This window comes from Canis aureus, chromosome 1 (assembly GCF_053574225.1).
Source record: "Canis aureus isolate CA01 chromosome 1, VMU_Caureus_v.1.0, whole genome shotgun sequence".
Lineage (NCBI taxonomy): Eukaryota > Metazoa > Chordata > Mammalia > Carnivora > Canidae > Canis > Canis aureus.
Genome location: NC_135611.1, coordinates 71113794 through 71125934, shown reverse-complemented (window position 1 = coordinate 71125934; position 12141 = coordinate 71113794). Strand labels below are relative to the sequence as shown.

The window sequence follows — 12141 nt, the reverse complement described above, 5'->3', positions numbered from 1 at the left end:
TTTTTGCCTTGCCCTTTTGTGATAAATACAAGGGTTGCTTGCTTACCAGTCAATTCTTTTTTTTTTTTTTTTTTTTTCAATTCTTTTTTTTAATATTTTTTTAATATTTTATTTATTCATGAAAGACAGAGACAGAGAGAGAGAGACGCAGAGACACAGGCGGAGAGAGAAGCAGGCTCCATGCAGGGCGCCTGATGTGGTATTCGATCCTGGGACTCTAGAATCATGCCCCGGGCCAGAGGGAGGCGCTAAACCACTGAGCCACCCAGGGATCCCCCTTACCAGTCAATTCTACTTGATTGCTCATACCTTTAGATTCAATAATCTTTTCTAAATTCCAGCAAACTCCAAATTGGCATTAATAATTTGTGTGTTCTCCTTGTTTTTTCTTTTGCTTCAACAAGCATAAAGACTCTTTTGCCTAGTCTGTTCTCAGCATCTATTTGCCAGAAGAGATTTGATTTGTTGCATAAGAAATCAAAAGAGAAAAGCTAAAATTTTTTTCAACTTTTGACCTCTAGAATTGCATTATGTAGCAAGATGACAACCTTGCAAGCCAGGCTACAGTCTCAAGAAACATTTTCTAAATCCTGATGGATTCCATCAATATCCCAGAGGGTGTGTGTCCTTCTCTATGTGGGCCTAGGCTGGGTGGAAGACAGGGGGGGTGGGGGGCCGGGGTTTCAGGTGAAAAATATGAACATGTAATCAATAAATAAGAATGGCACTGAGGCCAAAGGAAGAGATATTGGCCCCATCCTTCGAGAGTACAACCACAGAACATTATCTCAGCATGGCAAGAGAGGTGCTGCCATTCCAGTGTGAGTCAAGTCCATGCTGATGCTGATACAGCAGTGAGAGCCAAAGGGCCTTTATGAACCAAAGCTCCAGAAGGACCTTAGACCTGTGGCTGCTTGAGGGAAGTAGCAGAGATTCAGGGCCCGGCAGTCATCAGTAGCTGGGAGTTCACTGGCCAAGCCAAATGGATAAAAAAGGTCATCACTCCCCATAGCCACAAATCAGCAAGGTGCACAACCACCAGCTGGATGTGGGACATTGACACACATACTTAAGGACCAGCAGGAGGTCATGAAGATTCTTCTCCCTGTTACCATCTTAGTGAGAAAGGCAGGAAAAAGGGATGCTCCCAGAAAGATTGAACACATTAAGTAATAGACAAAAACACATTTCCTCAATATCCAGTTTAGAATACCAGGTCAAACTAAATTTAAACTCATTGGACATTCCATTAATTTATTTTTCTGCCATGCAGCAAGTGGTAATCTGGAGAAAAACCAGATCAGCATAGGCAAAATCAAAATCTTATATTCTTTCTGCACGTCCACTTTATAGTATGTTAAATTGGTAATGCTGTGCATTGTTGAGGTTCTACAGTAAAAGTAGCAAGGAATCCTTTAAGACAATTCAGATCTTGTAGTCTCCAGAAGTCCCAGGGAGTAACTGAATGCTTTGGGAAGATTTAGCATATTCACCCACAAATCCTTCTGAGAGAGAAAGAGAAGGGGGAGGAACCTAATTCCCATGGCAGAAAAGCACAAGAGGCAGAGGACAAAGTTGACATATGTAGGGAAAGTAATGATCTGTCTAAGATTTTTTGATACTATGTGTGTTTGTTTTCAGTATCAGTGTGCAAAAGTCAAGTTTACCTTTGTTTCACATTTGTGATTGCTTCTAAAAGCAGCATACCATATGTCACTGAATTTTATTTCCATATTTGATGGAGTTCATGTTGTGCTAAAGCCAGCTTGTACTTGCTCACAAGAGCCAATTATGCACATTCCTAAACTCAGAGGCAGTGACAACACAATGGGAGCTTGAAATCAGTCATGGGGGCAGTATTTAAAGCATGGCAATCAGCAAACCCTACAAATCAAAGTGTTTGGGGTTTTTTTCACCCCTGGAGAGCCAGATACTAAAAGATTTCTTAACACAGGGAGCCAGAGAAGACAGCAGCAATCAACTCCCATCCCTACCCAGGGAAGGTCCCTGTGTCTTGGTCTGCCCTTCCCAAGAGCTCAGGAAGCCACCTTACTTTCTGAGGAAAAGAGGTGAGGCAGCCAAGGGTGATATTTGACAACTTGGGGGTTATGTATGGGCTGAGCACCCAGGCCTCCAGCTTTTCCCCTTTGCTACACATGGCTCTTTCACTAGCTACATTACTGCGTATCCTCGCCACGAGAGGACGTGATTGATGGCAAGGAAGAGCTCTGCTAGGACAGCCTGCACACCCGCCTCCTGTGATTCAGGAAAGAAGTTACCAGTTACCAAGATTTCATGAGTGAAGCAGCCACAGGTTTCATCTCCAATCGTGACATAATTCAGTGATTCTTTTACAAACTCATCAGCAGTCTTGGTTATCATGTTGGTGTTTAGGTACCTTGTCATTGGGGTTGAGATAGCGTATGGGGTCAACACCTACAATGGGGAATAAAGGCTATCACACAGGAGCCATCTGCCCACCCCTGAGAAATTCACACCTACTGTAACCACCCCTTGGTTTTCCATCTCTGTTCTTCCTACAGAAAGCCTCAGGATCTCAGCTGACAATGGAGCACTGAAAAGTATAGAACTGGCATAGGGCTGTGAATCAGAAAAACTGGTTTCTGGCTTACCTTTATCACTAAGTCAAGCTGAGCCCTTGACCACACACGTCAGGTGGCTCAAATGTACACAGAGGGACTGGGGGCATGAGTTAAGCCTTTGAACACGGTTGCCAGACCAACAGTAAAAATGCAAGATGGCTAAATTTGAAATCCAGACAAACAAGGAAAAAAATTTCAGTATAGTATGTCCCAAGGATTGCATCAGATATATTTATACAAAAAAAAAAGTTATTATCTGAAATTCAAATTGAACTGGATGTCTTGCATTTTATCTGACAACTTTAACTGAGAAGTTTACTTCTAACACATTACATAGAGCCAAAGTTGGAGCAATTTAAAGCTCTTTGGATTCCCACTTTCATACTTCAGTTAGGAGCCAGGAGTGGCACGTACCTCACAGTCTTTCCTGTTGTGGTAAGAAAAATAAACAATCACCCATTGTGCCCTGCAAATCCAACACCATCAGTAGAGACAGCAATAATTTTCAAGATTTAACTGTGAGTGTACCTTTTCCACTTCTAATAGTCTGTCATAAAACTTCTCCCAAACAATAATAAAAATGTCTGCAAATTGTTTATTCCAGGTTCCAGAAAGCACTTAAATCTAACTGTGTTTCTGAACCAAGCACAGGTATGTCACGGACACCTCACGACATCACTACACAGCCTACAGATGCTGTGACAATGCAGCTCTGTGTCCAGCTAGGTAAGGGCATCTTCATGATGGCTCTGCCATCATAGGTGAAAGGGGAAGCCAGGACCTCTTCCCAAATGCTCAAGAACCGCAGTGTGGGGATCTGTGTGGCCCATCCCAGCTGAGCAGCTCCCAAAGTACACTACCACCACCCCCCACCGCCTCTTCCTAACGTGGATGGATTGCTCAGTTTTCTTTTGTTTCTTCTCCACAATTCCTCCAGCTAACCCCATCTCCTATACCTGGGTCAAAGAGTAAAGAGTGGTGAGACAAGACCCAGATCTCTGTCCTGGTGCTCACTTACCCCACCCCATTACCTCCTCCCGGGCATGGAGGAGAGCTGCGGGGCACAGTTGCCCTGGATGGGCATAGGATCTCATGTGCTGTCATCCAGAGCCTCCCTCCTGGCCTGGCACAAACAGCCTGTCCCAGACTCCACGGGGAGCCACACCTCCTAGTCCCAAGGGCCCAGAGCTGTTGACCTCACCTGGATAATGATCCCTTTCCTTTTGTATTCTGCTTGTAGTGCCTTGGAAAACGTGCACACAAAAGCCTGGAGCAAGGAGAAAACACAGGACAGGAGAGGTAGCTTTGTCATCATTCCTCGATTCCAGAGGCCCTGCAGGGAGCCTACCCGCCCCACCATTAAGACACAGCAGCTGGTCTGATGGGAGCCAGGACTTGACTTCTCGGCCTGCGAGGAGCCCCACCAATGAGCAGGAACACCCATGTCGGGATAAATACCAGCCAGGCGCCCCTGCATGGAGACAACCCTGCCCCAGGAGCCCTGCCTGTCTTCTCGCCCAGGACATCCCCACCTCTGAGGGTTTGTTTTTATGACGAGGGTCTGGGGACACCTGGCTGGGCCTCAGGACAAAGAAAGCTACCATGTGTCTTGCCCACAGCAAGAAAGCAGGGCTGAGGGTTGGGGCGAGGAGGTGAGCGGACCCGGGGCCCCGGCGCCGCACTAGTCCGGGTGCTGGCCAGGGGCTCCACCAGCCCCGGCAGTGCTCTGGTCTAACGAGGCTGCTGAGCCCTGCCCACAGAGGCCCCGGGCATCTGCCCTTGGGGCGAATCTGCCCCCCAGCTTGCCAGACGAGCCAACGTCCAGGTGAAGATGCCAACTAGAATAAACCAGAGGAAGGCAGAGAAGGAAATTTGGGCTACATGCTGGTGCTCACCTTGGAAGCTGAATACATGGAGTACAGAGGCCAGGGAAAGAGGGCCACCCCGGAAGAAATGTTCAAGATAAGCCCTTTCTGCCTAAAAAACAAAGAAGTGAAGTTCTGAATGTGTTGCTTCCTGATCCCATACATCCTGTGGAGAAAGCAAAGGGGCTCCTGGGACCACTGGAGTCCTTCCTCGCTAAGCTCCCATGTGCACCACGACTTCTGCTCCCCAGAACTGCCAGTGGTGCTTCCCTATGGCCTGGATTATGACACCGGTGATGCCACCCAGCGCTCTGCGGACACCATGGGCTTGGGACTGGAAACGAGCTCTGCCACAGCGAAGATCCCCCCCAGAATGCCAGGGACCCACTCAGCTCAGACAAGACTCAAGTGAGAAGGGACCCTTCTTTCTCAAGTGGGACCACATGAGCTCAAGATCCCTTTTAACTCCTAGAGGTGACCCACACCAGGACAGATGGCAAGTGAAGAATCCTGTCTGGGATGGCATTTGACAGTCCATCATCTGCTCACCCAGGAACCCACACCTGAGTCTCCAGGGTTCTTATTTAATCCTTTTCAAATTTGGTAACTTTAATTCTTCCCAAATAGATGAGTTCAATCTGGAAAAACCAAGAAACCCCAAATTACACTATAAGGCCAAGCCCCTTCTTCCTCTAGGAAAGATCAAACTGTCAACCATTTGCATTTAATGAATACCACATGAGAAAAACCAGTTCCCAAAGGCATGTTGTAATAGAGTAATAAAACCATGGACTAAATAGAGATACCAATAGGTGGCGATTTTTACCACAAAATTTGAGTAATAACAGGAGATGGCCTTCATCTCAGGCCAACCTCTGAAGTTTCTTTTATGTTCAACATGAGTTAATATTTTTAATACAATGTGTGCTGAAATGGCTATTCTCTTCCTCCCGTAGATGCTACACTTGACCTTCAAATATGCTTATCTGTTTGCCAAGCTGGCCTGGTCCAGAATGTTACATTTTTTCCTGCAATCTCCATGTCCTTCATGACAGTTTTACCATTGCTTAAAGCTGCAGCCGGATGAAGCCTATACCCCCACCACCTGCACTCTGTCCCAAGTGCCCAGATCAGCTAACTGCCCAGCCAGGGACGCCATGCAGCTCCATGCTTTTTTCAAAAAAAAAAAGACCTTACCTTGATTCCATGTGTTTCAGAATTAGCTGTGTCATCTATAAGAGAAGGGATAGAGTTAGGCCCTCTGACAAAGGAGCTGAGTATCCAGTGGGTGGGGGCTTGGGGAAACAGGTGCTGGAGGAAGCCAGGAAAAGAGCTTAAGAGGTGGCCTTGAAAATCTGCTGGTACTTGTAGGAGGTAATTCTGGCCACACTGGAGTCTGACTACAACCCACAAAAGGCAGCCTAGATAAACAGCACACTGTTAGAGGCCTCTGGTTTCTTCCCCGTAAAGTTAAAGTCTTCTTGGAAAATGAGGGCTGTGAAAACTCATGGAAATTGGCTTCCAGCCATGGGATCAACATTGAGGTTCCCCAGATTCTCATCATTCTGGGAGATAGGCCTGAGTAAGTTGGCCATCATAAACCTCACCATGAGTCACAAGTGAGGGGACGTCAGGAAACCTAACCAGTGTCCATGAGCATCTCACAAACAAGGCACGAGCTAAAGAAGGATATCTCTTCAATCCAACAGCAGCCATGTAAGCAGTTTGCTGTTGGCCTGCAAAATAGCTCCATAGACAGACCAGGTCTGTCTGTCCATCGGAAGTATGCAGTGTTGATAAGTCCCTCCCATGTGCCAACTTGCTGGCCCCAGAAGAGTTCTTCCCTGCTGGTTCTGGAGCTTAAATAGCCCAGTAAAAAAGCTTTTCACTCCATAATTGCAAGACACCCCCTTTTAAGAATTAAGGAAGAGGCAAACCCACAGACTGAAATGTTCTCAAATGTACAATTGAGTGGCATTGGGCCTTCTCCTCCAGAGCAGGTTTGAGAAGAAAGGATCCAAACAGATGGGGAGGCACAGAAAAATAAAGAAGACTGAATATTTTGCCTATTTTTCCATATTGTCTGGGGGCTCTGCAGGAGCTTCTCAGTAGGCTCAGTCCCTGCCATCGTCCCTACACCATAAGGCAGGCTCTGGATCCCAACCCCAGGGCCCTCTAGATAATATTTCCATGCTCTGGAGCAGCAGCAGGGGCAGAGTGTCAATAGACTACCTCCTGAAATACTGGGTTTTGAAGGAGGCAGGAGAAGCATGAGGACTAGGTCCTGCTGTCACCTTGCCCTTAGCTCTGCCCACCTCCTGAAGGGCATGACAGGGGCACTGTTGGAGCACACCAGCATTACCTCAATGCCTCCCCACAAGTGCACTGGTCTCACTGAATGAATGATCCCAACAAAGAGACAACGTTGGACTTTGTGAGTCTCTCCTCTGTCTCAAAGTTCCCAAAATTCAGTCTCTTACCCCACCTTACCTTTGCACACAAACTCATTCCCATGTTCCTGCTCTTGACTATTTCGAGATGGCTCCTTCGGGGTAACTAAGTGATGCTATTCATGCTTCCAACCAGCATGGCCATCTGAGGCACAGTGTACTTACACAGCTAATCTTCAATGGGTTTTCTTTGCTATTTAAGGAAATTAGTGTCTACCAATATATATTTAAAAAAATTTTTTTAACAAATCAAAGCAATTCTTGGCTACAGGAGTCAGAAGAAGGTTGTCAAATACATTTGGGAAATTTTGTGACCAAATGGACCAAGCGTGAAAGATCAATGTGTAAAATAACATGAAAGATTTTAGTGGTAGGGCAGGAGACAACAGTTGGACACATAAAACTTACAATTACATCAGCTGGGGCTGTAAAAACCTACTGATTGCTCAGCATAAAAAGAATGTATGTACCAATAAAAACAAAGCAGGAAACTATAAAATAGCAGTATGCCTACAGAGGAACGATCAATGCTAAAAATTGTTTTTGTCAGCTCAACTCACCCACCTGAAAATAATTTTACATTGGTTTGTTCAGCACTCATCTCTCTCCTGTTAACAGCAACCTGCTTTCCTTTGGGAACCCAGGCTTCCTCTGCCAGGCCACACTATGTACAGACGAGACCTGCTGCTCCCCAACCGGGCTGCCAGTGCTGGGAAACCAGGGATCATACCAAACTCACTACTGCAAACCAGAGCGGTCACAGGGCTACCAGGCACAGTTGTGAATGCTGCATACTGAGCAAGGTGTCCAGCTGCGGGAGTGACTATCAGCTGAAAGCTCAGGGTTCGCTCACTGGCGGTGAGAAGAGCTCTCCCCATTCAGAGGAAAGGGAAACATTGTGTTCACACAAAAGCGTCATCTATCCACTTGTAAGCAGCACCTTTTCCCAAATTGTTCACCCAGGGGGGTGCCTTTTTCTTATGCTCTCAAAGGCACAATATAGGACAGCTTTGTGGTAGTCGTGCCTATAAATGCCGATGCGGCTGATGCAGATCAAAGAACCTGATCAGCACCTGACACATCTCTCAATCCAACACTCTTTGTTTTTTTTTGTTTTTTTTTTTGTTTTGTTTTTGTTTTGTTTTGTTTTAAAGATTTTATTTATTTATTCATGAGAGGCCCAGAGAGAGAGAGAGGCAAACCACAGGGAGAAGGAGAAGCAGGCTCCACGCAGGAAGCCTGATGTGGGACTCGATCCCGGGTCCCCAGGATCACACCCCAGGGTGCAGGCGGCGCTAAACCGCTGCGCCACCGGGGCTGCCCCCCAACACTCTTTGAACAGCAAATGAAGAATCTGAGTTCAAGGGAGTGGAAGGAACAGCTACACTGCCCAACTAACTAGTAGTTGAGATGAGCTCAGAATGCATACGAACTTGAATTTCACTTCAATAAATATTTATTGAACATCAGAAGTCCAGAAAATCCAAGCCCGGCCTTCTGTCATTTTTCCAAACTGACTGAACTTTCCACTGTTAACAAGGACTAAAACTAGAGGAAACTAAACCATTATTTTTTTTTCAAGTTGCCCTGAAATCCTGAATAAGTTTCAGTGTCATCAGGCCTAACATGTTCCAATGTGTGACAAAACTGGATGCAAAAAAAAAAAAAAAAAAAAAAAAAAAACTGGATGCAAAAATAAGATTCAGATCCTCTGGAGAATAAGTTTGTCACTGTTTTCTTGATGAAAACAGAATAAAACAATTAAAAGACCACTACATGGCCTTTCAGTCAAGTGCAGTTCAATTTCAAAGACTTCTGCAGGAAAGAAAGCAATTCTCCTGAGTTGCTAGATTCCAACAGCTATATTTGAATGCATTTAGAACATATATTGACTACATACCTTCACTACCGAGGTGATGTTACAATGGATGACACTCTGTAACAAAAAATCACAACTGCCAATTAGCTGGAGGATGTAAGAAATTCTCTTAGTCAGTGCTAAAGAACCATAAAGTGGGCAAAAGTGCATGTCTGAGCAGTGCTCCTCCCTTGCACCACCTGAAATTAGGTTCCTAAGTGATGCCCACCAAGCATGCACTGGAACCGATAAACATCTGACATCCACTATGATTCTCTGAGAATCTGATCTTGAACAGAAGTTAATTAAGAATTTCCTTCAAAATTTAGGGATTTTCCTTCAGAACACAATATTTCAAAGGGAGATGTTTACTTTCCATCTGGAAGAAGGGCGGTTAGCCTATGTGGGTCTAGAAGACAATAGCGGAGAGAATAGAAAGGCAAGTGATAATATAAGGTAGAGGTCCTGGGTTACAAGTGCCAGATAAAGAAACTACTAGAATCACCCAAGATGGACAGAGAGAAAAGGAGGGACCAATAGAAGCAGGCACAAATGCAGGCATAAATAAAGAAAAGCTAGAATGGAGCCTGCTTAATCAAGAGACACAGACTTGTGCCAGAAACAGGGAGTTAGATGGGGTGAGACAAGTGGCCAAAGAGGGGAATTTTGCAAAGATGTGCAGCGGGGTCCAAGCTGCCCAGCGTTGATCACCCTCACGATAGACTTGGGACTTAAGTAGGACTCCAGGGGCCAGGACAGCCTGTCCAGGATGGGGATAATGCCATGATTTCCAAAGTCAGGGCCTGGGGAAGAGTCAGCAAACAGTGCTTTTGAGGACATGCCCTGCAGTGGCAGCCACGGCCCTGCAACACCCCCAAATGCAGACGTGCCTCACAGAAAGTTGAAAGAAATCTCATGACTTGGGAAGACAAAGAAAGCCAAAGAACTGGCCTTCTCTTACTTAGAACCACAGAGGTCAATTTGTTAGCAGACACAAAGCCCTAAAAGATTAAAGCAGGATGCAGAACCCCAACAAAACAGGACAGCGGGCAGGTGCATTCTGAGGTGCAGAGAAGGAAGGTGTTGGTATTCCAGAGCTGGTCATGAAGAGCAGCGCCCTTGCCTGCTCTTCATGCAAGTACTAAGGTGAAGAAAGGGAAGGGCCACAGGCATCCACGTGCAATACAGAATTCCAGCTCCACCATCTCCCATGCACACTTCCCGGACCCTAGTGACTACCCAGCCAGGCCGCCCAGGCCCCAGAGAGAGGAAACCCCAAAAAGGGCCCAGGCCTACCTGGATGTCATCTGCTGTATCAAGAAAGTGGCTCGGGAGGAGGTTTGGAAGCATCCCCACGTTGTTGACTGACAATGGCAAAGCAAAGATGTCAGAAGAGCCGGGAGCAAACATTTATTAAAAGCCTTAAAAATGTTTATATTCAACCCCAGCAGTTTTTTCCCTTGGCAATTTTCCTAAGGAAACATATGCAGAAAAAAATTTATGGACGAGATTGTTCTTTGCAACATGATTCGATAACAGTGAGGAAATTGAGGGGGAAAACGATTGTCCGCTAATAGGAAGCACTCAGGGGAACCGCAGGGCAGCCACATGGTGCAACACAAGGGGCTCCATCAACGCCACAGCTGCCTAGCAGTTTGAAGACACGGGGAACATTTGTGGTGTAGGGTTTTTTAAAAATGTTCTGAAATACTGTGTAAATTTCATCCCGGTTTTGAAAACATGTGTGTATGTGTCTGTGTCTGGAAGGATATGCACCAAAACAGGATCTCAGGCTGTTGGGATTTTAAGAAATTTCTAAGTATTCAATGTGCTCACGTATTCTTTCTGGTTTTCCTGCAATAATATGGTTTACATTTTTATTAGTAAAAAATCTTATTTTAAAAATTCAGCAGGAAGTTTTGAAATCAAATCTTCCTTCCAAGTACAGTACAAACACCGTGTTCTGTATGAGGTCATAAAATAACTTGTCTGTAAGTCCCCACACACTGACTTACCTAAGGAAAAAAAAATTACCTTGTTTTCTGAATAAGAGAGTCAATTCTCAAAGAACCATGCTGACTCGCTATTTCATAAATCAATCACAGCAATGTTTGTTTGCTAAACTAATTCTTTAGGATGGTATTTCTGAGACTCTCCTAATTAATGTCAGTATTAGTGGAAAAAAATCCATTTTGTATTGTAAGATATGATCAGGAAGGTTGAAACATCTTCATTTCATGCATTCCAGAGCACTTTGCAATTTACTTACTTAAAATTCCAATTTCTAAGCCTTTAAGTTTTTCTCCAATATACTCATAGATGTTGTCTTTGGTAAAATCTGCTTGTATAATCTTCACACTACTCCCCGTAGCGCACTCTGCAGGAAAGACAACAGTTATTCTTGAGTGACGGGAATCCTAATCTCTCCCTTGCTCAGGGACTTTTCCAATGCTCCTATAATGTGCTCAAAGATTTGTGAGCGGTGGTTTCTGGTATTTCTGAGTCACTACGGTGACCAGCACCGTAGTGCACCAAAATAAATCTAATGCAGTGGTTCTCGAAGCAGGGTCCGCAGACCACAGCATCAGCCTCCCTGGGAACTTGCTAGAAACACAGATCCTCAGGCTCCACCCTGACCTACTGAGCCAGAAACCCCAAGACTAGGCCCAGCCATCTGTGTTGGCATGCACTCCCAGTGACTCTGCCGCACACCCAAGTGGGCAACCCCTGGTGTGGAGACTGTAAGAGCATAGGGTGATGCTGCCTCTGCTCCACACCAGTCCCCTTGGCTCAAGTGGAGTGACCCCTGGTGTTTGCCCAACACTTTGGCATTCACAGAGCACTTACATGCACCATGTCTTAGTTTAATCCTATCTACAACCCCATAAAGCGGACATCACACTCACTTTCAGGAGGAGAAAGCTAAGGCTCAGAGAAGCGAGCTAACCCAATGACATCTGCACTCCATTCCCACCAAGCCGATGCCACTCCGCTGTCCCATGTGGACCTGGCTCTTGGATGGGAACTTTCAGCTGATGCAAGAGCAACACATCGACTCTACCAGCGGCTGCCTGCTCACCTTTGGGGTTAGACCCAGTATTTCTGGGACAAGTGATCCGAGGCTTAGTTTGAAGGGTGGGAGGTGCTTTCAGGCCGAAAGCACTTCTTACTTTTCAAGAGGACAATAAAAAGCACATTTCAGCATCATGAAGGAAACACTGAAGAATGTCTTAGTCCTGATCAGAGTTACTTATGATACCCAGACATGAAACAAAGGGAGAATTCATTAGATGAAGGGCACTGAGCCTTCACGGTGCAATGCCCCCACACCTCCCACATCTGTCTCCTATCCCAAGTCTCCCCCA

At 45.6% G+C, this 12141-nt stretch overlaps 1 protein-coding gene across 6 annotated transcripts in view; it reads right to left on the bottom strand.

The window, feature by feature from the left end:
* HSD17B3 (hydroxysteroid 17-beta dehydrogenase 3) overlaps window positions 1-12141 on the bottom strand; it is a 48046-nt gene that overhangs the window by 14911 nt on the left and 20994 nt on the right. For 4 of the 6 annotated variants that reach the window (XM_077903732.1, XM_077903714.1, XM_077903747.1 and 1 more), the window contains 7 exons: window positions 11046-11153; window positions 10073-10140; window positions 8819-8854; window positions 5666-5700; window positions 4499-4580; window positions 3805-3870; window positions 2287-2436 (listed from right to left, as the gene is read on the bottom strand). In XM_077903732.1, the coding sequence (XP_077759858.1) occupies window positions 2287-2436; window positions 3805-3870; window positions 4499-4580; window positions 5666-5700; window positions 8819-8854; window positions 10073-10140; window positions 11046-11153 (545 nt within the window). The remainder of the gene's footprint in view (window positions 1-2286; window positions 2437-3804; window positions 3871-4498; window positions 4581-5665; window positions 5701-8818; window positions 8855-10072; window positions 10141-11045; window positions 11154-12141) is intronic. The other 2 variants (XM_077903739.1, XM_077903722.1) reach the window with 2 other exon arrangements.